General features: G+C 44.2%; 1 protein-coding gene and 2 long non-coding RNA genes across 3 annotated transcripts; all 3 read left to right on the forward strand.

Annotated features, from left to right (window-relative positions):
- The first annotated feature begins 2777 nt into the window (after positions 1–2777).
- On the forward strand, positions 2778–7335 carry LOC127298822 (uncharacterized). The gene is made up of 11 exons (XM_051328683.2): positions 2778–2998; positions 3368–3514; positions 3619–3750; positions 3894–4033; positions 4207–4293; positions 4450–4578; positions 5221–5373; positions 5988–6089; positions 6486–6656; positions 6757–6836; positions 6973–7335. The coding sequence occupies exons 1-11, from the start codon at positions 2932–2934 to the stop codon at positions 7007–7009; spliced, it is 1245 nt and encodes a 414-aa protein (XP_051184643.1). The 5' UTR covers positions 2778–2931; the 3' UTR covers positions 7010–7335.
- An 8243-nt stretch (positions 7336–15578) lies between these two features.
- Positions 15579–17346, forward strand: LOC127298821 (uncharacterized). The gene is made up of 2 exons (XR_007850151.2): positions 15579–15911; positions 16028–17346. It is a non-coding gene; the product is annotated as an uncharacterized lncRNA (long non-coding RNA).
- Positions 17347–20040: 2694 nt separating this feature from the next.
- Positions 20041–21126, forward strand: LOC139830968 (uncharacterized). The gene is made up of 2 exons (XR_011744605.1): positions 20041–20176; positions 20734–21126. It is a non-coding gene; the product is annotated as an uncharacterized lncRNA (long non-coding RNA).
- Positions 21127–25332: the final 4206 nt, after the last annotated feature.

A 25332-nucleotide genomic window follows, 5' to 3' on the forward strand; every position in this document is an offset into this window, starting at 1 on the left:
TTTATTACTACCGTTGACAAAATTGTTTCATGTTTTCAAAATCAAAGCTCTAGCACAAATATAGCAATCGATACTTTTCCTCTATGGAGGACCATTCTTTTACTTTCAATGTTGAGTCAGTTCACCTATTTCTCTCCACCTCAAGAAGCAAACACTTGTGTGAACTGTGCATTGATTCCTACATACTTGCTTATTGCACTTATTATATTATTCTATTTTGACAATATCCATGAGATATACATGTTACAAGTTGAAAGCAACCGCTGAAACTTAATCTTCTTTTGTGTTGCTTCAATATCTCTACTTTGAATTATTGCTTTATGAGTTAACTCTTATGCAAGACTTATTGATGCTTGTCTTGAAGTGCTATTCATGAAAAGTCTTTGCTATATGATTCACTTGTTTACTCATGTCATATACATTGTTTCGATCGCTGCATTCACTACATATGCTTTACAAATAGTATGATCAAGATTATGATGGCATGTCACTCCAGAAATTATCTGTGTTATCGTTTTACCTGCTCGGGACGAGCAGAACTAAGCTTGGGGATGCTGATACGTCTCCGACGTATCGATAATTTCTTATGTTCCATGCCACATTATTGATGTTATCTACATGTTTTATGCACACTTTATGTCATATTCGTGCATTTTCTGGAACTAACCTATTAACAAGATGCCGAAGTGCCGATTCTTTGTTTCTGCTGTTTTTGGTTTCAGAAATCCTAGTAAGGAAATATTCTCGGAATTGGACGAAATCAAAGCCCGGGGGCCTATTTTCTCACGAAGCTTCGAAGTCCGAAGGAGAGACGAAGAGGGGCCACGGAGGGGCCACACCATAGGGCGGCGCGGCCCCCCCCTTGGCCGCGCCGGCCTGTAGTGTGGGGCCCCCGTGCCGCCTCTTGACCTGCCCTTCCGCCTATAAAAAGTCTCCGTGACGAAACCCCGGTCACGAGAGCCACGATACGGAAAACCTTCCAGAGACGCCGCCGCCGCCGATCCCATCTCGGGGATCCAGAGATCGCCTCCGGCACCCTGCCGGAGAGGGGAATCATCTCCCGGAGGACTCTACGCCGCCATGGTCGCCTCCGGAGTGATGTGTGAGTAGTCTACCCCTGGACTATGGGTCCATAGCAGTAGCTAGATGGTTGTCTTCTCCCCATTGTGCTATCATTGTCGGATCTTGTGAGCTGCCTAACATGATCAAGATCATCTATCTGTAGTTCTATATGTTGCGTTTGTTGGGATCCGATGAATAGAGAATACTTGTTATGTTGATTATCAAAGTTATGCTATGTGTTGTTTATGATCTTGCATGCTTTCCGTTATTAGTAGATGCTCTGGCCAAGTTGATGCTAGTAACTCCAAGAGGGAGTATTTATGCTCGATAGTGGGTTCATGTCTCCGTGAATCTGGAGGAGTGACAAGAACCACTAAGGTTACGGATGTGCTGTTGCCACTAGGGATAAAACATTAGTGCTATGTTCAAGGATGTAGTCACTAGTTACATTACGCACCATACTTAATGCAATTGTCTGTTGTTAGCAACTTAATACTGAGGGGTTCGGATGATAACTTTGAAGGTGGACTTTTTAGGCATAGATGCAGTTGGATGACGGTCTATGTACTTTGTCGTAATGCCCAATTAAATCTCACTATACTCATCATGATATGTATGTGCATGGTCATGCTCTCTTTATTTGTCAATTGCCCAACTGTAATTTGTTCACCCAACATGCTGTTTATCTTATGGGAGAGACACCTCTAGTGAACTGTGGACCCCGGTCCAATTCTCTTTACTGAAATACAATCTACTGCAATATTGTTCTCTTGTTTTCTCGCAAACAATCATCTTCCACACAATACGGTTAATCCTTTGTTACAGCAAGCCGGTGAGATTGACAACCTCACTGTTTCGTTGGGGCAAAGTACTTTGGTTGTGTTGTGCAGGTTCCACGTTGGCGCCGGAATCCCTGGTGTTGCGCCGCACTACATCCCGCCGCCATCAACCTTCAACGTGCTTCTTGGCTCCTCCTGGTTCGATAAACCTTGGTTTCTTTCTGAGGGAAAACTTGCTGCTGTGCGCATCATACCTTCCTCTTGGGGTTGCCCAACGAACGTGTGAAATACACGCCATCACCGGCGACCAGCGGATTCTGGTCACGTCCTTCGAGACCCTAGCTGGGGACGCCCAACGTCGTCGGACTTAGGTAGCGGAGGAGGAAGCCCACAGCTATGCGGTCGCCATGGCTCGGGGGTACATGTGCTCCACCTTGGATTCACTCCAGCGGGGGGGGGGGGGGGGGCTTCTCCCGCGTGGGTCGAGCAGGAGAACCGGGAGCTGGAGGGCGCCATCGCCACCAGGTACGAAGCGGTGGCGGAGGCGGCTAGGGATAGGGCCCACTTCCACGCCCAGCTGGCGATGTTGGAGGCGGCGGAGGTGGGCCAGGCGGCGGCGGTGGAGGCAGCGACAGCGGAGGCGGGCAACTCTTTGGCCAGAGTCATGTGGGACTCTTCTCTGGCCGATGCCCTCAAACGCCGCTGGCGGCAGGATGACTGGATGAGATGTCCGATCGCCGGCATGCACGGAGTGCGTCAAGCACTCCCGATTCGACGACAGCGCTGGCCCCTCCGGCGGCCAGTAGTAGGCCACGCGATTGCGAATAACCACAACGGACGGAAATGGACACTGCCCGTTGCTCCAGTCACGTTGCCGCAAACCGTCTCCCAAATGCCATCGCAGCAACGACGACAGGCGGAGGTTCGCTCTGCCCATCCCACCGTGGCCGTGGGTAGTCTGGCGCCATTTTGGACCCGTTTCGCGCCAGATACATCGCCTCCTTCCCCACCACATTCCCCTTCCGTTCTCCCCCAAACCCCACCCTAGAACTGTAGAACCTTCCGCCGCCGCAGCAGCAGGCCAGCAGCCATGGCCTCCTCCCCGTCCAACGTTGCCCTCAAGGCCGCCTTCGACGGCAAGATCCGCCTCCTCAAGAGTAAGCGCCGCCGCGGCCTCTCTCTCTCTCTCTCCGTTGATGGAGCGCTGTAGCCTGTACGATGGATTTGCCTCCGTTCTTTCCAACGTCCGCGTGGTGCGTGCGACGTACGGACGAACTGGGGGTGAGTTGGATGCAAATATATTACCATTTCCTTCGGATTTGGGGTGGGTGGGGTGGGGCGGTTGCCGGTTTTTCTCAGAAAACTTCGATCTGTCTGTTAATTTAGGACGAAACTCCAGAAAAAATATTTTGAAGGAAGAAACACTAGATGGCTAGATTCGAGACTCAGCAGACTCAATTCGCAAAATAGTTTGGAGAAACCCTAGATTGTGCTGTCTGACTCTCGGTTGTTCGTTCTTGTGACAGGAATGGCGAAGAAGGTGGACCTGCGGAGAGCCAAGGACGCGGAAGGCCAGACCGCGCTTCATTTCGCTGCCGGCAACGGGCACCTGGACATGTGCAAGTTCCTCGTGGAGGAATCAGGGCTCGATGTCAACTCTCCGAGGAAAACAGGTGCGCACGTACGCCTATCTCAAGTCCCGTGCATCCATTCCAGGAATGCTTGTTTCTACAAGTAGTACTACTAAGAAAAAGAAAATGCTGTGTTCCCCCTGTAGGTGAGACACCAATGTTCTACGCCGCGCTTGGGGGGAAGGTCCAGGTTATGAGGTACCTTCTCGACCATGGCGCCGGCCCCGCGATGCCTCAAGAGAGGGGCTCCACGCCGCTGCATAATGCAGCGGAGGAAGGTGGGCTTTCTCATGCATCCTTCAGTTTGCTCTCTTGGTACTTGGAATTTAGAGGATGGTGTTGCTTGCGTGGGGAGGAGTTACTCTGTAAATGCTCTGGTTCTGATCTATTTGGGTTTGCGCTATGTTTGATGTGCCTCCAGGACACTTGGAGGCTGTAAGGCTACTGCTGTCCAAAGGAGTTCATGTCGATCCTATGGATCATCGGGGCGCGCCATTGCATTTGGCGGCTTCAAAGGACCGCGTTGAGGTCGTGAAGGTTCTGCTGGAGCATGGTGCTGACGTAAGTTTGTCTATATCCCATCTTCAGCTAGTCAAATGCATGCTGTAAATGGGAAAGCCAAGTGGGATGCACTATTTCTGAATTGATGATGTAATTGTTTATTCTTGGATGCGCATCATCGTACTTCGTAGGAACTGATTCCTTTCAAAACTACGGCTTATTTCTATTTTCAGCCCAGCAGAGTGGCTAATCACGTCTTTTCACCACTCATGATGGCTATTTGTGGGCAGTCCTTGAAATGCATGAAGCTGCTGATTGAGGTACAATAACTTACCTGCTTGATGTAATATCTTGTGTTTTTGTATGTTTGAACCTGTCCTGATTTTGAAGAGCAACTTGTTTTTTTTTCTGGTTCAGTGTGTTATGGTTACTTCTGTAAATCCTATCTCTAAAGCTTTTGTTGCTTTTATTCATAGGCTGGTGCTGATGTGAATGCTCATGGTTACTCTGGACCAACTGCGTTGACAGAGGCAGTTGATGATGGCTTAACCGACTTTGTCAAGCTGCTGCTTGAGGCTGGAGCTGACCCTAACATTCCTAACCAGGTAACTTACAGTTCTGTCCACATTTCTCTGTTTACTATTTTTTATGCTTCTAGAGTTCCATCCTTGACCACTCTCCTTGCATATGTCAAGCAAACACTGTTCAGTAGGTCTGTATTCGAGTGCATACCTTTTGGTTAGCTTCAGATTTCAGACTGCACCTAGCCTAGCAAGACATCCAAGATTGCAGCTCACAGTTAACTCACCAGAATCATGATACTAGTATGCCACTGGAATTCTTTTTTTTTTGTTTTCTCCAAGCACATGTACTATCTTTTTATTTGTCCTTGTGACCTTTAATGTAAACCGAGTCGCACTGTGTGTGGAGTCTTGTCCATCCTTCTGGTTTTATTATATTGCAGGTGTTTCATACAAAAAAGTTTTTGTGTAATCCCGTGTACTTTTATTGCTAGTACTGGTCAGACAGACTAGGATTCATGAGGGATTCTTTGTCTAGCCTTCCTTTAAATTCAGATAAGTTCATTAGCAGTGTCTAGAACTTTACTACCACCCGGATGAATTCAAGAATATATCGTTCTCTTAGTACTTTTTTTTGGTCAAAAAACCAATAATCTAATGAGGTTAATCACTTTTGTCTTCTCATGCTTGATTATATAACATCTTCTGTTATGTTTGACGATACAGCATGGCGCAATTCCAATCAAGGTAGCAGCAGGTCGTGGCCAACGTGAGCTTGTTGAAATGCTGTTTCCTAGGACAAAACCAATTCCATCTCTACCAGTTTGGAGTGTTGATGGGATAATGAATACTGATATATTTCCACATATCGAGCCTCAGGTGTGTAGATGATTTCTTCGTTACTTCATTCTACCATAGCCTGTTAGTGAAATTGCATGTTCTGTTCCTATTTTATTATATTTAAATTGCAGTAATTTGTTATGATGCGCCCATTTTCCTGGCAGTACCCACACTCATGATACATGTTTACATGCATGGATCCGACCTATTTTACGATGTATCATTGGTCCATTAAATTTTTCCACTGATATCGCTAGAAAAACAGGGCAATAAACTATGATGACATTGGGGAAACTTTAGCCCCTGTTTGTTCTGCAAGCCTGCATGTTCTTGGTGAAAATTTTAGAACTGGTAAAAGAAAGTATATTGTCTGCATTTGTAAGAATCCAGTGGTACAGGCACTGATCACTAAGTATATTATCTGCATATAGGATGGGCGATGTTACACCTAGATAGATTTATGTATTAAAATTTGATTTGTCGTTTTTGTTAATCCAAATTTGCAAAGCTTAGTGCAAACAGTGTATATGCTTATTATTGCTTGATTTCAGACAAAGAGTGTTACTTTCATTTTTTAACTGTAACACTTATTGTGCTGTTGGAACCTGTCTTACACTATACGTGTCTATACTTAAACATGGTACTGTGTTCAGGACGCACTTCCCATGGAACAGCGAATAGCTGATTTGAAGGCACAAGGAAAGGAAGCGTTTGGAAAGGGGGACTACCTTACAGCGATTTATTTCTATGGCCTGGTAAATGCTCTGAATCATCTATTATATGTTTTGAAATCAGGTTTGGGGTTGAACATGTGTTGGCTTGTAGTTTCTATTAGATTTGTTTTACGAGTACTAGATTTGCTGAATGATGGTTCATTGGACTGACTGGTGGTTCATGTCCAAATTTCTGTAGAAGTATAGTTGCCTTACGGCAGATGGTTTGGTGATAACATTGCACCTAATAGGATAGACCAAATGTTTACCACTTTATCTGGAACCATCATCAACTTATCTGTAGTTTTGTTAGATCAGATGAGATGTTAAACTAATGGAAAGGCATTGACATGCAGTATGCTTGGTAGAGCCTGTTAGATTCACTTACCGCGACACCAACCAGACACACAAAGCTGATCATGTGGATCGTAATTGCAGATAATGGAGATAGACCCACTTGATGCCACAATGTATGCCAACCGGAGCCTATGCTGGCTGCGGATGCGCGAAGGGGACAGAGCTTTGGAAGATGCGCGACAGTGCAAAATGATACAGCCCAGTTGGTCCAAGGCATGGTACCGTGAGGGCAAAGCTCTCAGTTTCATGGAGGTATATAGCTAGCTGTTATATGTCGAATTCTACGCTCAGCAACCTGATTCAGTATTTCCAACTGTAACATGCCCTCTCGTGGTATTTTTTCGATGTGCAGGATTACAAAGGAGCAGCTGATGCGTTCATGATAGCACGTCAATTCGACCCCAAGAGCGACGAGATCACCGAAGCGTTAAGGTAGCAATGATGGTCACATTCCCGAGTGGCCGAGTGCATCTTTTCATGGAGGAAGATGAACATCTGACTCCCTCTAAAATCTGCCGATGGCGGAACTGTTATCTGAGACCTTTTGATTGTTGCGACTTGCTTGCAGGGAGGCCATCAAGGCTATGGAGGATCTGCACGTGTAATATAAGAAACTGGTGATACCGGGTTGCTCGAAGGGAAGGAAGAACGGAAAACTTTCTCGCTTAGTTCGCTTAGTTCTTTTCGCATCTCTGTAACGACCCTGCTGTATATATATCCCTTTACCGGAATACCGGATGCTACCCAAATAGTACCAGTAGTTACTAGTTATGACTGCTCGATCAGAGGTCTCGATTTTGGCAGGTTATGGTGCCGAGACCTCTTGTGCTGTATATATAGATGGATCATGGATAGTATGATGTAACAAGTCGTTGGAATGTTCCTTTGGAATGAGAATGATGGTAGTGAAAGGTGAAAAGTTGCATAGCTAGCCGACTGGACTTGCTCCAAGGTTGTTAGTATCAGGATACCATGTAGCATCTGTTTAATTGTTAGCTGTATAGTACCGTAGTATCATGATGATACTATGAAATTTTATTTTTATTTTAAAAACATGTATACATTATTAATTAGTTATCTCAAATAAATTCAAATTTAACTTTTAATTTGAAATGAGCATCAGGGTGCTTTTTTCACTTGGGTGCATATCCAACCGGGTCCACCCTTTATTTAAAATGCATTTTAACATATTTAAAAATGTTAAAAAAATAAAAAAATATCCTTTGTATATCTTGACATGTTACATGCTCATGAAGTTATTTCAGCAAATTTTGACATGTTTTGTGCCATATGTAAAAAAGATAGATTTTGGTACTAAAAAGATAAAGATGTCGGTTTTATGTGAAACTTTACGTGCATACATAGAACATGTTCTAAATGTGATTTTTTATTTACATTTTTTCAATTTTTTTAAAGTATGTTTTGTAAATATTAGGTGCATATTCACCCGGAATTAGTTTTGAGTTTCTGATATTCTATATCTTTTATAGAATCTCATCATATAAATGATAATCTAACACCTCCTATGCATCATAACTAATTACGAACCCACTAAACAAAAAAAGTATAAACAAATGGCTAGTTAACTGCTCAGTTTAAAGTTAGACTACTCAGACTAGTCACAATGGGAAGTATCATAGCCTAGTATTATACATATGATACTAGTTTATGATACAACACCTACAATGCATAGTATCATGAATTAGTATCATAGTTCCATCCTATTTAATATTTTGTAGAAATCAATGCAAATATGTGTACATGATGTGTTTGCCACTAAAATTTCTAGTTTTACGTGCTATGATACCGTATCTACCTATGATACTACTCTCACCTCTCTCTTCATTAATTGATATGCCACATAAGATTTTTGCCTACATGGCATGCATGATACTACCTATGATACCTCCATTGTGACTAGTCTCATAGTGAACGTAATATAAGGAGTAACATCACGCATCCCAAAATATTTTAGTGACATGATACGATAATAAATGAACATAGAGATTGAGGTGGTAACTAGCTATGTTACCATAACATCACATTTCTCAAAACAAGATGAGTCTACAATCAAATATAACATGCATGACACCACACGTATGTAACTATACACTATGAAGGCACCATGTTACTACTTTATATTATTCCTCACTATGACTAGTCTTAGAGGATCAGCGTCCTAAACATGATACGTAGATGCTTATTTGGCGAAAAGTGTTATTGGCTCCCGAGGTTTAGGGTGTGTTTGGTTGGGCTTTTGCTGTGGCTTTCACGGCTTATAAGCCATAAGCCCAACCAAACAATAATTGGACCAAACACGCTTTGTAGCGAAGCCACGCGAAAACTAGTGTCCCGGGTGAGGGCCTGTTTGTTTGGGCTGTGGCTGGCTGGCTGTGTAGGGAAAGCTGCTGTGCAGGAAAAGCTGCTGTGCAGAGAAAGCTGTTGTTCCAAATTTCACTGTTTGGTAACTTGGCTGGCTGTCTGCCTGTGAGTAGATGAATTGTCTAAAATACCCTGAGTTTCGTGAACATGTATTTGTGTATAACAACAGTATACACATCAATAATTGGTTAAATATATAGTTTTATAAAAAATACACCTCTCTTGTTCTTGGTGCTTGCTGCAATCAATCTGATGCTCAAAATTGGGTTCGCAAGTGAAAGTATCATGCAATATATCATTAGCATGATCATGCACACTAGATTCAACGAACAATTCGATTCTCGGACATGCATACATTAGAAAGCATCACACCCATCACAGCAACAAATGCATCAGCTCATCACAATATCACAACGCATCGGGGCCTCGGGAGTTGGGAAAACGTCCGCCGGGAAACCGAGCTGGGGAGCAGCGAGCGCAATCGAGGTTGGCCGGGGAGGTCGTCTTCCGGCGGGGGAGTGGTCGGCTTGGAGGAGCTTGGCGCGGTCGATCTGCCGGGAGCGGGCGGCGTCGGGCGGGAGCGGACCAGGAGCGTGCGGACTCGGGGGAGGGCGGAGGAGGATGGAGGCGGCGGGTGATGTCGGGCGGAAGAGGTGTGCTGAAGCCGACGGGACTAGTGGCCGGCGACCGGCTCGGGGGTTGGGCGCGCATGGGGAATTCATGGCCTGGCTGTGTGCGTTGGGGAAGAAAAGAAAAAAGATCTAGTTTTGACGTCCAGAGAGAGAGAAGGAGCAGGAAAACGGTTCGGCCAGGCGGTGGCATTCAGCTGTAAATATTGCAAACGAAATGGGCAATCACATGTACCGGTTAGCCTGTTATGCGGGAAGCTGCGGGAAGCACCTCAAAACGTGCTTCCCCGTATCTGCCTGTAGCATGCTTTGGCTTTGGAAAAGCCAGTTTTCAAAGTACCCCGTTTGGTTCGATTTGCCTGCTTTTTTTAGTGGAAAGCCGAAAAAAGCTCAAACAAACACCCCCTGAAGCATGCGGGGAGGTGCTTTTCCAGCTTTGGCTACCAGCATTTCCGGCTTTGCCGCTGAAGTTGGTGTAGTTTTACCCACCTCCTACCACCCATGGACCCGAACGTAATCTCCTCTCGTTCCCCGTTGCAAGACTCCCCCACAGCTCTCTCTCCCGCTGGACCACCGCCGCCCTGGTCAAGATCGAGCTCGACGACAGGCTGCTGCTGGAGCTCGAGCACGTCAACCGGCTGCCGAAGGATCTCGGGCACGACGACCGGCCGCGCCAGGAGATCGAGCGTGATGACCGGCCGTGGCAAGAGATCGAGCGCGACGACGGGATGCCTTAGGAGACGCCCGTTCAACAACTCCCCTACTTTGGCTGCATTAGCTTCTGCGCTGGACCGCAGCAGCCGTCTTCCTCCTCTACAGCTGCTCCCCAGACGTCTCCTGCGAATCCACCCCTGGAGATGGAGGACGGGCATCTTGTCATGGCTCCCAACTGCTTCCAACACCAATTCGTCTTCTCCCGTTTCTCGCTGTCACTTCAGATCAACCTTGAGAGAATACTGTTGATTATTCCTTTGAGAAGTACTGGTGTAAATGACGTAAGTTGATTAGCTACAACTTGGTGTAAATGACGAAAGTTGATTATTCCTTTCATAAGTACTGGTTGTATTCTGTATCAAATTTCCCAAGTGGTTAATGTTGCCGAGGACTAACTAATCAAGTTATTATTTGTGTGCTAATTTATCTAGTAAATGATTCTATGAAATAATTATAACTAGATAATGTGTCAATTGGCCAGAAAGTCTATTGAAAACAATTAACTTATAATATATCAATTAGTAAAAATATAATTATTTATGGTTAGATTTATAATATATCAATTTATAATATAACTTATAATATGTCAATGGGGTCCTTCTAATCTCTTTAGGGGTATTACAGATATTTACCCTCACAGCCACAGTCCAGACAACCACTTGCCAAATAGCTTTATGGCTTTCTTACAGCAACTACTTTTGGATAAGCCACAGCCCAACCAAACTCACCCTGTGCTCTTGCCATTTTTAAAAAGGCATTTTTACAATTTATAAAAAAATCTGAAAATAATTCTAGAGATTGTGAGTGATACATCTCGCAATCTTGCAAAATCTAAACCTAATATTTTTTAAATTTTGTGCTAGATAAAACAGACAAAATCTTATATGTTTTGGAGATTTGAAAATGTACTACTCATATCTATAGTTTGTCATTTTTGTGTAGCTTAAAACTCAAAAATATGATTTTTTTTTTGTTAAAGATGAGATTACTAGTGCCCCAAATCTCCGTCTCTTATTTGGACTTCTTTCTTGTACGGAGTAATCCGAGTCGATTTCCCCTTTGCGTCGATACTGCTCCGCCCCCGCTTCCACCAGATCTTCAAACCCTAGGTATCAATCTCGCCGTCTCCCCCTCCACCGTCGGCGATGCAAACCGATTTCTCGCCGGCGCCGGAGAGTAGCAGCGTGATGATGGATTTGGCGAACAAGTATGGAGTGACCCCCGGAACCTTAGACTATGTGAGCCTCGGCCCCGGCAGGATCGTCAAGGTGCCTCCCCCACCGGTTCCTATCGCCGGCGCGACGCAGCGTCACCGCCGGCTGACAGCCCCGAGCCCGCTCGAGGCGGAGCTGCTCGACACCCTTCACCTTCACTACCTCCAGGCGCTCGCCATGATGGACCGCGAGATGGTCAGCTCGCACGCGCGAGGCATGGTGCTCGCAGGCTACGCTTACGGCCTCCATGACCCAGTCTCCAACATCGTCGCCAACTCTCTCTGGTACGACGCGGTGTTCCCGGCCGCTTCCTCGAGCCAGCCGCTAGTTCAGCCCATGTTTCTGAGCTGCAAGGCCATATTCCGGCTGGCTCGCCGCTCCCTCGACGGCCTCGTCGCTTTCATGAGGACGTACGCGCCCAGCCTGTCTGCCGAGGAGGCCATCTCCTACCTGAGCAGAAGCCATGGAAGTCTTTATCAGACCGCCATGCTTCTCGACAGGGAAGGTGTCAAACACGCGATGAGCATGGATGACGCATTCAGGGCTGCGATTCTGGATGCGCGTCTCCCTAGCGACGCAGCTCGCGAGGCCCAGTTTTGGTTCATGGTTAACTGCGCTCCTCCTGATGCTTTCCTGGCAAAGCATGGAATTTGTGGCCACCCATTGGCCTTTGGATTGTCTGACCTGAGCTCGCATAGCAATGCATCGACTGTAATAAGCGACTTTGTGAAGTCTGCCGCGTCCAGTTTAGCTCTTACACCGCCGGCGTCAAGCTCGTCAAGCCTAAGCAGAGGAGCATATAGAGCGTTGAGGATCAAGAGGCATGGTTTCAAAATGGACCAGGAGTTCTGCCTCAATATAGTGAACCTGGCAATTGCCAAGCTTTTCTCTCAGTTTGGGGTGATATTACTTTACTCGTTCCCTTATTTTCTTTTTCTTTGTGGCTGATTTATTTAGATCTTACTTTCTCTTCTGTATGCTGCATCTGTACGTAACATGGTGTTAATCTGCATTGTTCAGGAAACTTATCAGATTCATCTGCTATGTGGCCAAACTTTGCTCACTTTGCGTTCTGGTAGCTATTATCACGTCAACTTCCTGGCATCCCGCGAAGGAGAGCCTAATCAGCTGTTTTTCGCCGAAGTCCGTGCTTCACTTAAGGGTGTGGATGACGTGACCTTGTGCTGTCCCGTGGCATTGTCAGGAAGAACTGGTATGCCAAGTTATTTGTTGTTTTGTAAAGAGCTTGTTTAGGTGTTTATTTAGTATTCCTTTTACAGAATGGGTTTCTGATACTAAAAGAGAAGAGTGGGCAGAAATTAGAAGTAAAAATGCGCAGATCAATTAACTGCAGTTACATTGAATTTCATTTTGGATCGAACATGGAGTTTCTAATTTCAGATTATCTAATATATGGTTTGAGTATTAATTAGTAACTGAACTTTCATCAGGACTTATTTTTTAAGACCAAAAATTTGCAACAGGTTTACTCGCGACATGATTTTTGTTTTTGTTTTTCTAAGATTAAGTATAGCTTTGTAGATAGCCTGTTTATGTAGGATTACTTTTACAGAACGCATTTCTGATTCTAAATGAGAAGAGTAGGCAGAAATTAGAAATAACACAGGTCAATACTGCAGTTACACTGAATTTAATTTTGTATTGAATAGGGAGTTTCTAATTTCAGATTATGTAATTGGGTTTGAGTATTAGCAACTGAACTTTCACTTTCACATTAGACGGGACCTAGAGTTTTGTAAGACCATATATTGTAACGGATTTACTCATGCCATCAATTTTTTACTTATGTTTTTCTAAGATTAATTGCGTGGCAAGCACATTTTTGCCGAAACATCTAAGTTTGTAGGGAACATGTTTAGTACAGTTATATTCCAACTGATCTTAAAACAAGGTGACAGTTTGTGTATATCCTCCATTGAATATGAAATTTTGAAAAATATAATACATCATTTTACTGGTAAGTGCATTGTTGCATTGCGATCCAAGCTAATTTTTCTTTCTTGGTAATCATCAGGTGGATGCTTTGCTTGTGAGTTCAAGGGAATGAAACTCATCCATCCTGTTCAAGAGGAGTTCAATGGACAACTCGACCACATTAAGGACAGAGACCCTAAAATGGTTGAACTATTCAAGAAAGACCCTACCACAGGGTTGAATGTACCACTGTTTGATGATTACTTCTTGTTTGAAACTGACCAACACCCAGAGGTTACAGCCTTCCTGGAGACTAACTACTCTGGCATGAGTGATGATCAGATTGACCTGAGTCTTTTGTGGTTCGAAAACTACCTGCCCTAAGCTGTGTTTTTTGTACGTACATACATGATGTTTCTACCGGTACATGGCTCATGTTATAACAGTACACAATATCCTTCTTGGAAAAAACAACGGTACACAAGAATAGATAAGACACACAATAGAAACATACAACCTGGCACGGCATGCGCTGGGCGTGGTGTCTCGTGAAGAATAGGTTCAGCAGGTATAAAAGGCACCTTATGTAACATCGGTTCCTAATATTTTTTCCTATAGTTTTTTAAAGTTGCGGAATAATGGTGCAAAAATACATCAATGGTACAAAAAGATCTTGAATTTTATAAAAAGCTCTGGCGTATGTAACTTCTTCAAAAATGTGATATTGTCCTACAATATTTCTTTGCAATACATATGATACTTTTGCCTACTTTATCCAACATTACACGATGACATATGTACCATTGGTGCAATCTCTTTGTATCATATGCACTAAATCATTGTAGCGATTTGACCATACTAACAGAACAAAAAACGATGGACATGTGTAGCAAAACAAAACACTAAATGCAACATCGACAAAACAATCTCCAAAACTGCCCTCGTCATCGTCCATGGAGACACCACCATGCACGATTTGAGCTCGCCGACAACAAATCAATCACGCTGTCCATGGCGGACGAACTCCATTTGTATCCAACAACAGTGAGTTGGACATAAGTGTGACACAGGAGTCGTTGGATCAACTCAAAGGCAGGTGCTGCTGAAAAATTCGTCTAGCAAGCCCATGTCTTCCATGTTCGGTGCTGCGTCCGGTGGGAGGAGTACCGGCGGCCACGTAGGAAGCAACGAGGGCAAAGGCCGATGGTGCCTCTCTTCTAGTGGCGAAGCAAGCACAACAACCCCGTGTTGTCAGCTTAATGTTGTGTAGTCAAATACAAGTATTTCTATAAATTTATAATGATTTTTTGCACACTTTCAGTTTGTATTGTTTAAAAAACGGTGTAGTCATTTGACTTCACATGTCAAATGTGGTTGCGCCACAGCAACCACTCTGATGCGTGACACATGAGAGGTGTGTGGAAGAAGACTGAGGGCGCTGCCGCCGAGACAGGAGGAGAGGGAGGCAGGTCAGAGGAGGAGTGGAGGTGTCGGGGCATGCCTTTCTGTTGCCTTTTGTGACGGGTTGACCCAGCTCAGTTTGCACGACACGCTTCTCTCCTTGGCAACGACGCTACAACCAATAGAAGGAAATACTTTTCCTTTAGAAAATTTACTCGGCAATTAGTTTTCTAAAATGTACTACATTACAGAAGATGATATGAACACCTACCATTCACATCAACAAGTACAATTTTAGTTTGTGTGCCGAGGGGGGAGGGGGGGTAAGCAGAGGGGAGAGGGATACATAGCAAGTATAGTTCGATCGTGCTTTCAAAAGCAGTTACGACCAAGGACTTTCTGAACTTAAGTAGATGTGGCTCGGAAGGGCTTGGTGACGTGGCGAAGTGAGGAGCGCCGTTGGATCGAAGATGTCAGTGAATCGGGTGGCTCATGGTCACTCTATATTTGACATGCGCAGCTATCCATTTCCTCATGGGTCCCCTTTGTAGCTTGGGTCTCTGTCGTCCCACCAAATCTATAACAGAAGGTAATAATATTATTAAATTACCAATTTTACATGGAAAAATATTGGGCGGAAACCAAAAAGTGTCGTTAGAGCTAGCCACAACAAATCCAAAAGCTTCCCTCAAATTAAAAAACAAATCCAAAAGCCTTTTTGAATCACAACTCTAACGCTCATTTTAAGAGTTAGTTTTTTATTTATTTATTTATTACAAATAGTATTTGATCAGATGCATGCATTTTTTTCTCCCATTAATAAATGTTGGATGTTGGATTAGAGGAGGCCCACATGTCAATCAGTTGACCCCAGATCTATCGAGACGCGCACACACAGTCACAGCCCACTGCCCACAGCGACACCACGGCTCCTACAAAGATTCTCCACCTCCTTCGCTCCCAAATCCCATACGCACCCATTCTCAAGCTTCTTCTAGATCTCAGATCTCCCAGCTCCCATTCATCGGAGTAGGGCCTGCCTACATCCCCGCCCACGCACCCGCGCGGCGCCGGCCGCCACAACCCCGTCTAGTCGTCGGCCGGCCAGGCTCGATGGCTGCTGCCTCTACAAAGCCGGAGGTGGCGTCCACTTTCCGGTGAGGTCCGCCGTCCACGTATTACTTGCCGCTGCTGCATTGCCGGCCCCGCCCGATGCTGTTCCAACGGATCTGGTAACGGTCGCTGCAAACTGTATTTTGACTTGTCATTGTTTCGAGAACAGATTTCAGTTCTCAAACTGTCTAAACACGTCTGGCTCACACCGTTCTCCTCTCCGTTGATTCTGCAGCGAGTGAGCACGTGTTCTTCCTCGTGTCTTGCCGGAGTTTCCTGCGAGCGTTCCATTGACGGGGATGCTGGTCACCATGGCGATCGGGCCACTGGTGTAGGGAAATATTGTTGACACACTGCTTCGTCGAGCTAACAATGCAGATCTCGCCGTTGTACCCATCGTTGGAATGGGGGGACCTTAGCAAGACCACAACTGATAACGCAGCTCATATACAGTGAAATTCAGAAGCATTCCCAGTTGCTGCCCTTGGTCTGTGTGTCTGACATCTTTGATTTGAACTCTATGGCTAAGGGTGTAGGTGGAGCATCTTCCAATAAGAATGAGGATACAGACAAACCACCACCGGGCAGACTTGAGAAATTGGTCAGTCAGCAGAGGTACCTCATTGCGTTGGATGATGTAAAGAGGTCCATAAGTGGGAAAGGCGTGGTAGTGCAGCAACTCGTGGTAACCAAGTTGCTGAAATAATAGGCGCAGAACTGCAGATAGAGCCCACAATCTTAATGTTTTGGAGGATAGCTTGATACAAGAAATTAGTGAGGCTACATCATTTAGTTCAAAGAAAAAAAAAACCTTGACCTCGAGGAAGATAGTCTTGAAACCATTATGAAGCATATCTTTTATGAGATGGCCTCGAGGCTACGTTTTCTAGACGTAGATGAATTTACATTTAATGACGCCAATGAGTGTTATTCGGAACTACATGCATAATCCATGACCTTATGCGTGATATTGCAATGTTCATTAAGGAAAAATAATGCGTTGTTGCAACTTAGGGGCCAAGTCAGATCATATACTTCATCTTTCGAACCGAATCTGCATTCTTGAAAACAGGAAGAAGGCGGTGCTGCAAGAACAAACAACTGTGCTTATCGTGGCTAGGATGCGGATTCGTATTGAAGAATAGCGATTTGGTTCTGAAGATGAAGTATATGATTGAATTGGTTCCTTAGTTGCAACAACACATTCTATTTCCATAATGGAAATTCCAATATCATGCATAAGATCATGGATTTTGCATGTAGTTCTGGAAAAAAAACTCTCTAACGTCATTAAATTTTAAAAATCATCTATGTCCAAAAAGAATGACCTTGAGGGTAACTCATCGAAAATATTCTTTCCAATGGTTTCAAAACTATCTTTCTTGGTTTCATGGATAAAGCTATTTACAATCCATAGTTGGATCAGCTTATCCACATCAATCTTGTAATCCGTGGGAAATACAACACAAAAAGCGAAACACTGCTTTATTTGTGATGGCAAGACGTTGTAGCTAAGCTTTAGCATTGGCAAAATTCTAGTTTTCTTGGTGCAAATCCTTCTAGATGATATTGCCTTCTGTTCACCCACACTCGTTTCAGTGCAAAGAAGAGCCGAGTGTGATTGCAGCTATTGAAGAGCCAGAGTATCTCTTGACAATCTCACCAAACATCTTGACGAGCCCGGAAGGCTTTTATTTCTTCAAACTAAATGCTCTAGCCTCAGTAATTTCTTTGTTCAAGCAAAGCACTGATGTTGCAGACTAAGATGCAGACTCTTACACACTTTGTAGCAGCAGTTATGCGCCACTGATGTTGCAGAGCTGGAGCATTTAAACCTTGGTGATCAGCTAGAGCTATATCAGGCAGAGAGTATTGGTATAGAAGCAGAGGCAAGAGTGGCAAATCATGGAAAGAAGAAGGATCTGAGAGAACTGACATCAAGATGGACTTCTGTTTGTGACAACCAGGTGCTCAACAATTTCGAACCTCATGATGGGCTGCAAGTTCTGAAGATATTTTTTATGGAGAAAGTGCATGTGTATGTTGCAAAACATGGTTGAGGTCCATCTTCATTGTGAAAGATTGCGATTTTGGTTCAGCTGCGGTACATCTTTAACTTTTCCAAACTGAAGCAGCTTACACTAAATCATGTAGTGGATTTTGGGAGATGGTCGGAAATAAATGAGAGGCAAGAGGAAATAAATGAGATTTTGGGAAATGGTCAGAAATAAATGGGAGTAGTATTTCTTCTGCTTGAGAAGTTGTGTATTAGGTAATGTGGGAAGTTGGTAGCATTGCTGGAAGACCATTACTTGAAGTACCATGTAGTGGAGGTGGTTCTAGATTACTATGCTGAAGCTTTCCTGCTCTAAAGTTGCTCAAATCGAAGAACTTGGAGAGCTTCCAGAGATGCGTTGTAATCAAAGAGACACAAGGAGAACACATATTGTTTCTTCAGCTTGAAGAACTATCAATCAAGAAGTGCCAAAAGCTTGTATATTTACCCGAAGCACCAAAACTCAGTGTATTAACAATTGAAGATGGTGAGCAAGAGATCTTCCACTCAGTACAGGTTTGTCTTCGTTGACCAATCTGATATTGCAGCTAGAGAACAACCAAAAAATATCAGAGACTGGGTGCGCTTTAATTGTACCACTGGACAGCAAGGAGAAATGGAACCAGAAATCCCCTCTTACAGTTATGATGTGAGAATGTTGCTTCTCATTCCCCGGATCAGGCGCACTAGATGTGGGACTATTTTGTGTATCTTGACGATTTGAAATTGATACATGTGATATGATGCTTACTGGCCAGAGAAAGATGTACCACTGCTGAACAATGGCCTGTAATTAAAGGCTGTCCTGCTACAAAGAAGCTCCCTAGATGCCTGCAGCAACAACTGGGCAGTATCAGCAGCAAAAATCTAGATTCCCATTATGAAGGTATGCACGTATCTCTATCTTTGCCATTTTTCACCAACAAATGCAAAGATCCCATGTACCACGTCAACACGTCATCTTCTGTTAGCATTATGATTATGTGTGAAGATGATAAATAGAAATATGGTAGCAGTATCACATGATTTATGATATTTGTAACTTCATGAAAATCCTATTTAGCAGTTTTTAAAAACTATGAAAACATATGTACATGTATAGGACAGGTTGAAAGTTGAAACAAATACATGTGGATTTTTTAAAACAAAATGATTGTATGTGGACTGTAACTTGTTTTTTTTACATCACGTTACTGTGGCTTACTGTACCTTGTCTTACAGCTGTGATTTCCTCCTGGCTCGCAATTGATATTTTTGTACTAAATTTCATATGTACTGTGTATACCTATCCTTACATGCATGAATGTTTTCTGTAGTTTTTCGAAACTTGTACATGTAAGTTTTCACTAAGTCGCAGAGCTCCTGATCAAACCCCATGCAGCAGTAATCACTGTTCTGTTCATATAGAAGCCTACTGCATTGCTTGAGCTTGTTTTGATGCAGTTTGAATTAAATCAACTTTGTTGTAGCAAGACCATCTTGTAGATTTATGGAGACAGGAATTATCAGTTAACTACATTATCTAAATGCAGTGTTTGCAACTCAATAGTTCATCGATTCATAAAAATCATCTGCACATTCTGTTCCCATGACATACTCGTGAACCTCTTGTCAACCATTACCAACTGACCATCAGTATGTGATTGCACTAATATACTCTTTTTTTTTCAAGCATAAGCCTGCTATGGTTCATATAAAATATAAAGCACTGTTCGGCTTTCAGCTAGCAAAGATGGTAAAATAGTTTATTTCAGTCAACGAGACAAGTACAAAAATGTAAGAACCACTGAATGCATCCACATAGGGTGATTTTTGTAGTGTTACATAAACAGTTCTCCCTCGAGTTTTTTTTTCTTTGGTTTGTTGCAAATAAGCTATCACCTGGTTTGGCTACACTATTTCTCATTATTTGTCCTTTATTTCTTAATATGAGCCTTTGATATTGTGATTTACACCATCTTTACAGGAGGTATTTCATGATCATATGGTACATATCATTAGAAACTTTGAACTAGTTTGAAAGACATGACAAGTGGAGTAGGGAGTACCATAGACATTTAATAGCTGGAAGATATATGCTCGGTGCTCTAGAAGAAAACACTATTCGCAGTAGATGTTTTTGAAGTGTTGAGTGTTAAATTTTCATGTTACATCAGTTTATACGATTTTGTTCTGACACCATTTTCTGAAATATGCAGTAACGGAATCTGAACTATTTAAATCGAAGATACAGAAGGAAATAGGGAACCAGTCTGTGAGCAGAGGCCGGCCTGCCAGAACTGAAGGCAATTAGCTATTTAGCTTTGTTTCCGCGGAGAACCTCGAAAGGCAAGACACTCATGCAATTCATATAGAGTAGGAGAATTGTGGTTCCTAGTTAACCGAGGAAAACCACATGGAAAGGGCATGCATTTTGTTTGATTCAAATAATGTAAATATGTTATGTCAAGATTGTTTTGTGCTCTGTCAAACTTTGACCTTTTTGTTCAGATGCTTGTAATGTAAAGAATGTGAACCTAGGTTGGTGGGTTCACAACCGCTTGTGCCCACCATTGCACCATAGGAGAGTCCTCAGATGCTTGAATCTATCCCTTGAATATTTCCTAGATTTAGTAGAAGCTGACTTTTTTTTTTTATATTTGTGAGCTATCTAGATTCAACATTGTTTACTCTCCAGACTGTAATTTTATCTTATTCAGTACTTGTCCAGATTAATTACAAGTTGGGAAAATGTGAACATTATTGGTCCTAACTTAGGCAAGTTGTAAATATAATTGTATTTAAGGAAAAGGCACATTTTCCTTTAATGGGAAACAATAGGGCTCTTGATACAACCCTATATGGAATGATATGCTACTTGATACTCCGTTATATGTCTATGATAGGGATGCATCGACAGGTATGAAGGGAAGGGAGGATGCCCCGGATGCTCGAGAACTCAAGGTTGAGGTCATGGAGGCATAGAAGAGGAGACAGAAGAAGAGCTGGTGAAACCGGCGCACAAACATGCGCCGCCGGACCCCACGCCGAAGCCGACCTGCGCACGAGCTGGCGGCCGAAATGCTCGCCGAACCAGATTGCCTTATGCCTATTATCCCCCTCCCACCTGGAAACCCTAGAGATGAATTAAGATGAAACTTGGCTTACGCATATCATCCCTTTATGAATTAGGGAAAACCCCTCCTTTGATTTTTAATTTATTGCATCAAGTGGTACTCCTCACCTAGATCTTTTTCATTCTAGTAACACTATCAATTGAAGGTCTCTTGCTTTCGCAACTCCATCTTGAATTGATTTCTAGCTCTTTGGAAGTCTATTTGAGTTTGTTGATCTTTTGCAAGGGATTTTACCTTTTGGTTTTTGTCTTGCAATTTTATCGAGTTGGTGGTTCGGGCCAACGAGAACAACCAGATTTACGTGCATATGCTTTTATCGTGTTCTTCGCGTTTGTCCACCTCCCTGCGAATCCCCTCCACAATCATACTCTCCGTGGTCAAATTCATGAGATCAGACAACCCTTGAAGATTTAACCTTCATCGACTCTGCTGCGAGTTGTACTAATCGAATGATAGTATACATCACCAGTTAGCAGGGAAATGACAAAACTCGGTGGATCCTCTACCCAAACGGGGCTTTTTACGGTACAAATTACTAGTCCTATGAACGAGTAGTATTGGGCAAAGGTAGTTTAGGCAGGTAATCTTTCGGCATTGTCTTGGCCAGGATTAGGGGTAACGATCGATTCTTCCACGTGAAAACCGAACGACCACCTCAGCCATAGTCAATTCGTGTAAAAAAAATCTTGGGCAATGTATCCCGTAATGGCTTTCAACTGCCGTATCGTGACTCCTCTCGCCGCCCGCACCTTTCGCGCCAATCACGGCGCGCCTTCGCTCGGCGAATTCTCCTTGCCCCTATGTGGCGACCAGCTCGCCAAACTAGCTTGTTAGGGCGACCCATATTGGATGCTTAAAAGTGGCCGCGCGCGTTTGTTTACGTCGTCATGTGTGACCGCGTGTCCGTTTTCTTCTAGATGTGTTTCTAGCGGGACGATCCATTTGTTTTGAATAATATTTTTCATTCACCAAGTAAAAAAGCATAATGTACTACAAACTAAAAGGAGATACAACCCCTAGGCTACTTGTTGCCTGACAACCCGGCCCCATCGTTACTTCCTCCCTCGTCTGCTTCTCTGCCGCCCGCCGTGCAGCCGCTAGAGCTTAGTGAGCTGCCGCGTCCTCTAGCAGACGCTGCTGCAGCGTCTCGTTCGCGGCATCCTCGGCCTTCTTGAGCGTCTCGAAGGAGTCAACTAACGCCCTCTACTCCGCCGCTCTCTCCTTCGGGGTAGGCTCATCAAGGTCATCAGAGGACCAATCGATGTCGGAGGAGTCGTCCTCTCAGCGGTTGCCTCCCTGTGGCGTTCCATCTCGGCGTCAAACGCCGCGTGGGACGCCCGCTCCTCCTCTGCCTCCTGCTCCGCATCAGCCATGAACTTCGTGTCCATGGCCGCGTCGAGGACGTTGTCCGTGCTTTCGTCGTCCTTCGACTCCTCGTCGGAGCTCTCGACTAGGGGAGGTGGAGTCGGATGTGGAGGCGCAGTAGCCTGGCCGCGCCCGACGCTGCTCATGGCAAATGCGGAGGGCTGTGTGGAGGCGGCGCTACGGTGGAGGTTGTGCGGCGGCGGGGCTACGTTGGAGGTTGTGCGGCGACTAGGATTTTGTGTGGGAGGAGATGAGATGTGCGCGCCCCTCTTTATGTACGCCGGAGGCAGGCGACGGGCACGGCACGCGTGGCATCGATATTACTTCGTGCGTAGAGGTGGGCGGCGGCCGCTCGGCACGCGAGACATCGCCATTAACATGTCGTAGACTGCCGAAGCGATGTCTCGGCGTCAGTACTAGCGCGCCTGATAAGACGCATCGAGCCAGGGTCGCTGCCAGACGGGCCCGACGAAACGTTCGTCAGACGCGAGCAGACACTCGGCGGCGTCCGTAGTGACGGATCCGACGCTCATATTTGCGCCAGGTTTGCATCTCTGCGAACAGCTCACACACTATGCGTCGAGCTGCTGAACCTGGTCCCAGACGTTTCGACCACGCGAACGCAAATGATCACCCAGTTTCCGTTTACGTCTCCCGTTAGAGATGCCTTTAGGAAGAAAGGGCAAAGGAACAGCGCATTTTCATGGCGATCTCAGTCTGCGTCGGCGGCGAGCCGTGAAAGCTCACGCAGAGTCTCCATTGAGGCAGTTTTCCATGGCCGCGTGGCATTTTCTAATTTTTTGACACGAAAATAGATGGCAAGTCAAGAGAGCAAAAAAGGAATCCGTTTGTCAGCAGAAATGAAATAGGATCGGGGTTCAAACCTAACCGGGTGGACAAATTTCTATATCCTGAAAGTAGCCTTTAGTGGGCAGGAATTTACCTATTTTACTCTTCTCTAAAAAAATACTACTCCTTTACGTGACAAGTATTGATCAATCTCAGCGCTTAGATTTGGGTGGTTGGACGGTTGACGCTTCTCTGTCCCTACCGTAAAAGATCTCACCCAAACACATTAGAGCGAGTGAATCTGTCTCTCTGGATAACCAATTTCCCTATTACATAAACTAAACTAACAACTAGAAAACCTAGTACTCGGGTGTAGATATCATCAACGATCACCCATCTCCCTAATACAGAAACTGAACTCACAACTAGAAAATGTAGTGCTTGGATGTATATATCATCAAAAAGAGTAGCCACCACTGTAAAGGAAAACTTCATGTCCAAAGGGTTTCAAAATCACTTGTGAACAATCGAATTGAATAATAATATGTACAACCCACCTCATTGGCTAATGCAATGCCTCTGCTGATTGCATCGATGGTATATTGGACCAGATCATTGCATGGAGTGACAAATCACCCATGATCATCTCTGATGACCAATCCTATTACACCTGTATGATTTTTTTTAGATTAGAACTTGCATCGACTTTGACCATCACATGTCTTTGTTTCACTTTTTTTTTATCGAACACATACCTAAGCATGCGTCATTATATATTAGAAGAAGCCGTCGAGAAGATGGGAGCATATAAGGTGTAGCAAGGCTACAAAGAAGTTCAGGGAAAAACAAAAAAAAAAAACTGTACAAGGCTAACTTTTTAGGCCTACAGGTTCTGGGCTAAATTATCGCCATGAGATCTAGCATGTAAAGGTAGCCGACGTAGAGCCCTGGCACCGCCCACCATCCATAGGTTTCACTTTCGTCCACACACTCTTATTATTCATCGAATTCTTTGTCAATTCGCTTATATTATTTGATGTAATTACTTGAATGGACATCACATCATTTTTTTTTCGTAATGGACGCTTTATTACTTATGAAAGCAATTACACCCGACCTCTGCATAGCTAAGATGCACACAGCCGTTTAAGTAGTCTCAAAAGTTTGATGTGGCAGCTAATAAGGCGAATTACATATCAAAAATATGAGCAACTGTAAAATGCCTAAGAAGAAGGTGGATGCCCAATCCGTAGATTATGCTGTTACCCATGTAGGGAAAAAGTATCCCTCGTCGTGTCCTCCAACCGTGTACATACCTCCGTAAAGAGGTCGCGATTCTCCATCTTCTGCAGCGCAGACCACAAACGGAACGTAGCGGTACATCTGTAGATAAACCGCAAGAGAAAATAATTCTTAACATCACATCAATTGACTTGTAGAAGCTTTCTCACAATGCACAAGTTAGCGGCATCCACCATATATACCAGGATGCCGTAAGAATCAACCCCCTTGTATCTTGCGCCTTCTCATTCACTATCAATTCTTCAAAAATAACACATCCAACTCTGTCAACTAGCAGTGTATCTTCTATCTTATATGCTAGTCCAAGTTCCCTCCAAACTTCCAAAGCATGATCACAACCAATATAGTATGCCGTATATCTTCACATTGAATGTCACATCGTGGGCATTGACTAGATACTGGTATACGTCTATTTGCAGGAACGCCATGTTAGAAATAATAATCTTTCCTTAGTGTATTAGAGTCTAATTAGGAAAGTTTAATAGAGTTGGAGTTATTAATTAGAGTCGGTAGTGTTAGCAGGCAAGGCTGGTTAGTCCCACGTGAAGCACTAGTACTAGTTTAGTCGATCTATTAGAGTCAGGCTCGGCTTGCACATAAGCTAGCTGGATGGTGTGTTCGTGTCGATGTAGTAGTTCGTGTCTAAGTAGGTTTAGGAGGTTTAGGTCCTGGGTCAGGTGGTGCGTGTATATATACACGTCCTGGCTGAACGTTTGTACCGCAAGTTGTACCGAGAAGAAAATCAGAAAATCAATAAAGAATAGTTTAGAGGGTGCGACACGCACCCTTGGCGATAAATTTTGTCTCCGCGTTTGTTCGTCTAGTTTGATGTGATTAATCCGTGGGCGAATCCCAACAATTGGTATCAGAGCGAGGTCGAAGATTTGAAGCTACGCTTGCCCCGGGGAGGCG

The sequence above is a fragment of the Lolium perenne genome, chromosome 5, assembly GCF_019359855.2.
Source record: "Lolium perenne isolate Kyuss_39 chromosome 5, Kyuss_2.0, whole genome shotgun sequence".
Lineage (NCBI taxonomy): Eukaryota > Viridiplantae > Streptophyta > Magnoliopsida > Poales > Poaceae > Lolium > Lolium perenne.

Excerpts from the sequence above, each read along its gene's own strand:
- LOC127298822 (XM_051328683.2), top strand. The coding sequence starts at position 2,932 with ATGGCCTCCTCCCCGTCCAACGTTGCCCTCAAGGCCGCCTTCGACGGC. Across the intron at positions 3,751-3,893 it reads GCATAATGCAGCGGAGGAAG|GACACTTGGAGGCTGTAAGG; the intron begins GTGGGCTTTCTC and ends ATGTGCCTCCAG. Across the intron at positions 6,837-6,972 it reads GAGATCACCGAAGCGTTAAG|GGAGGCCATCAAGGCTATGG; the intron begins GTAGCAATGATG and ends ACTTGCTTGCAG.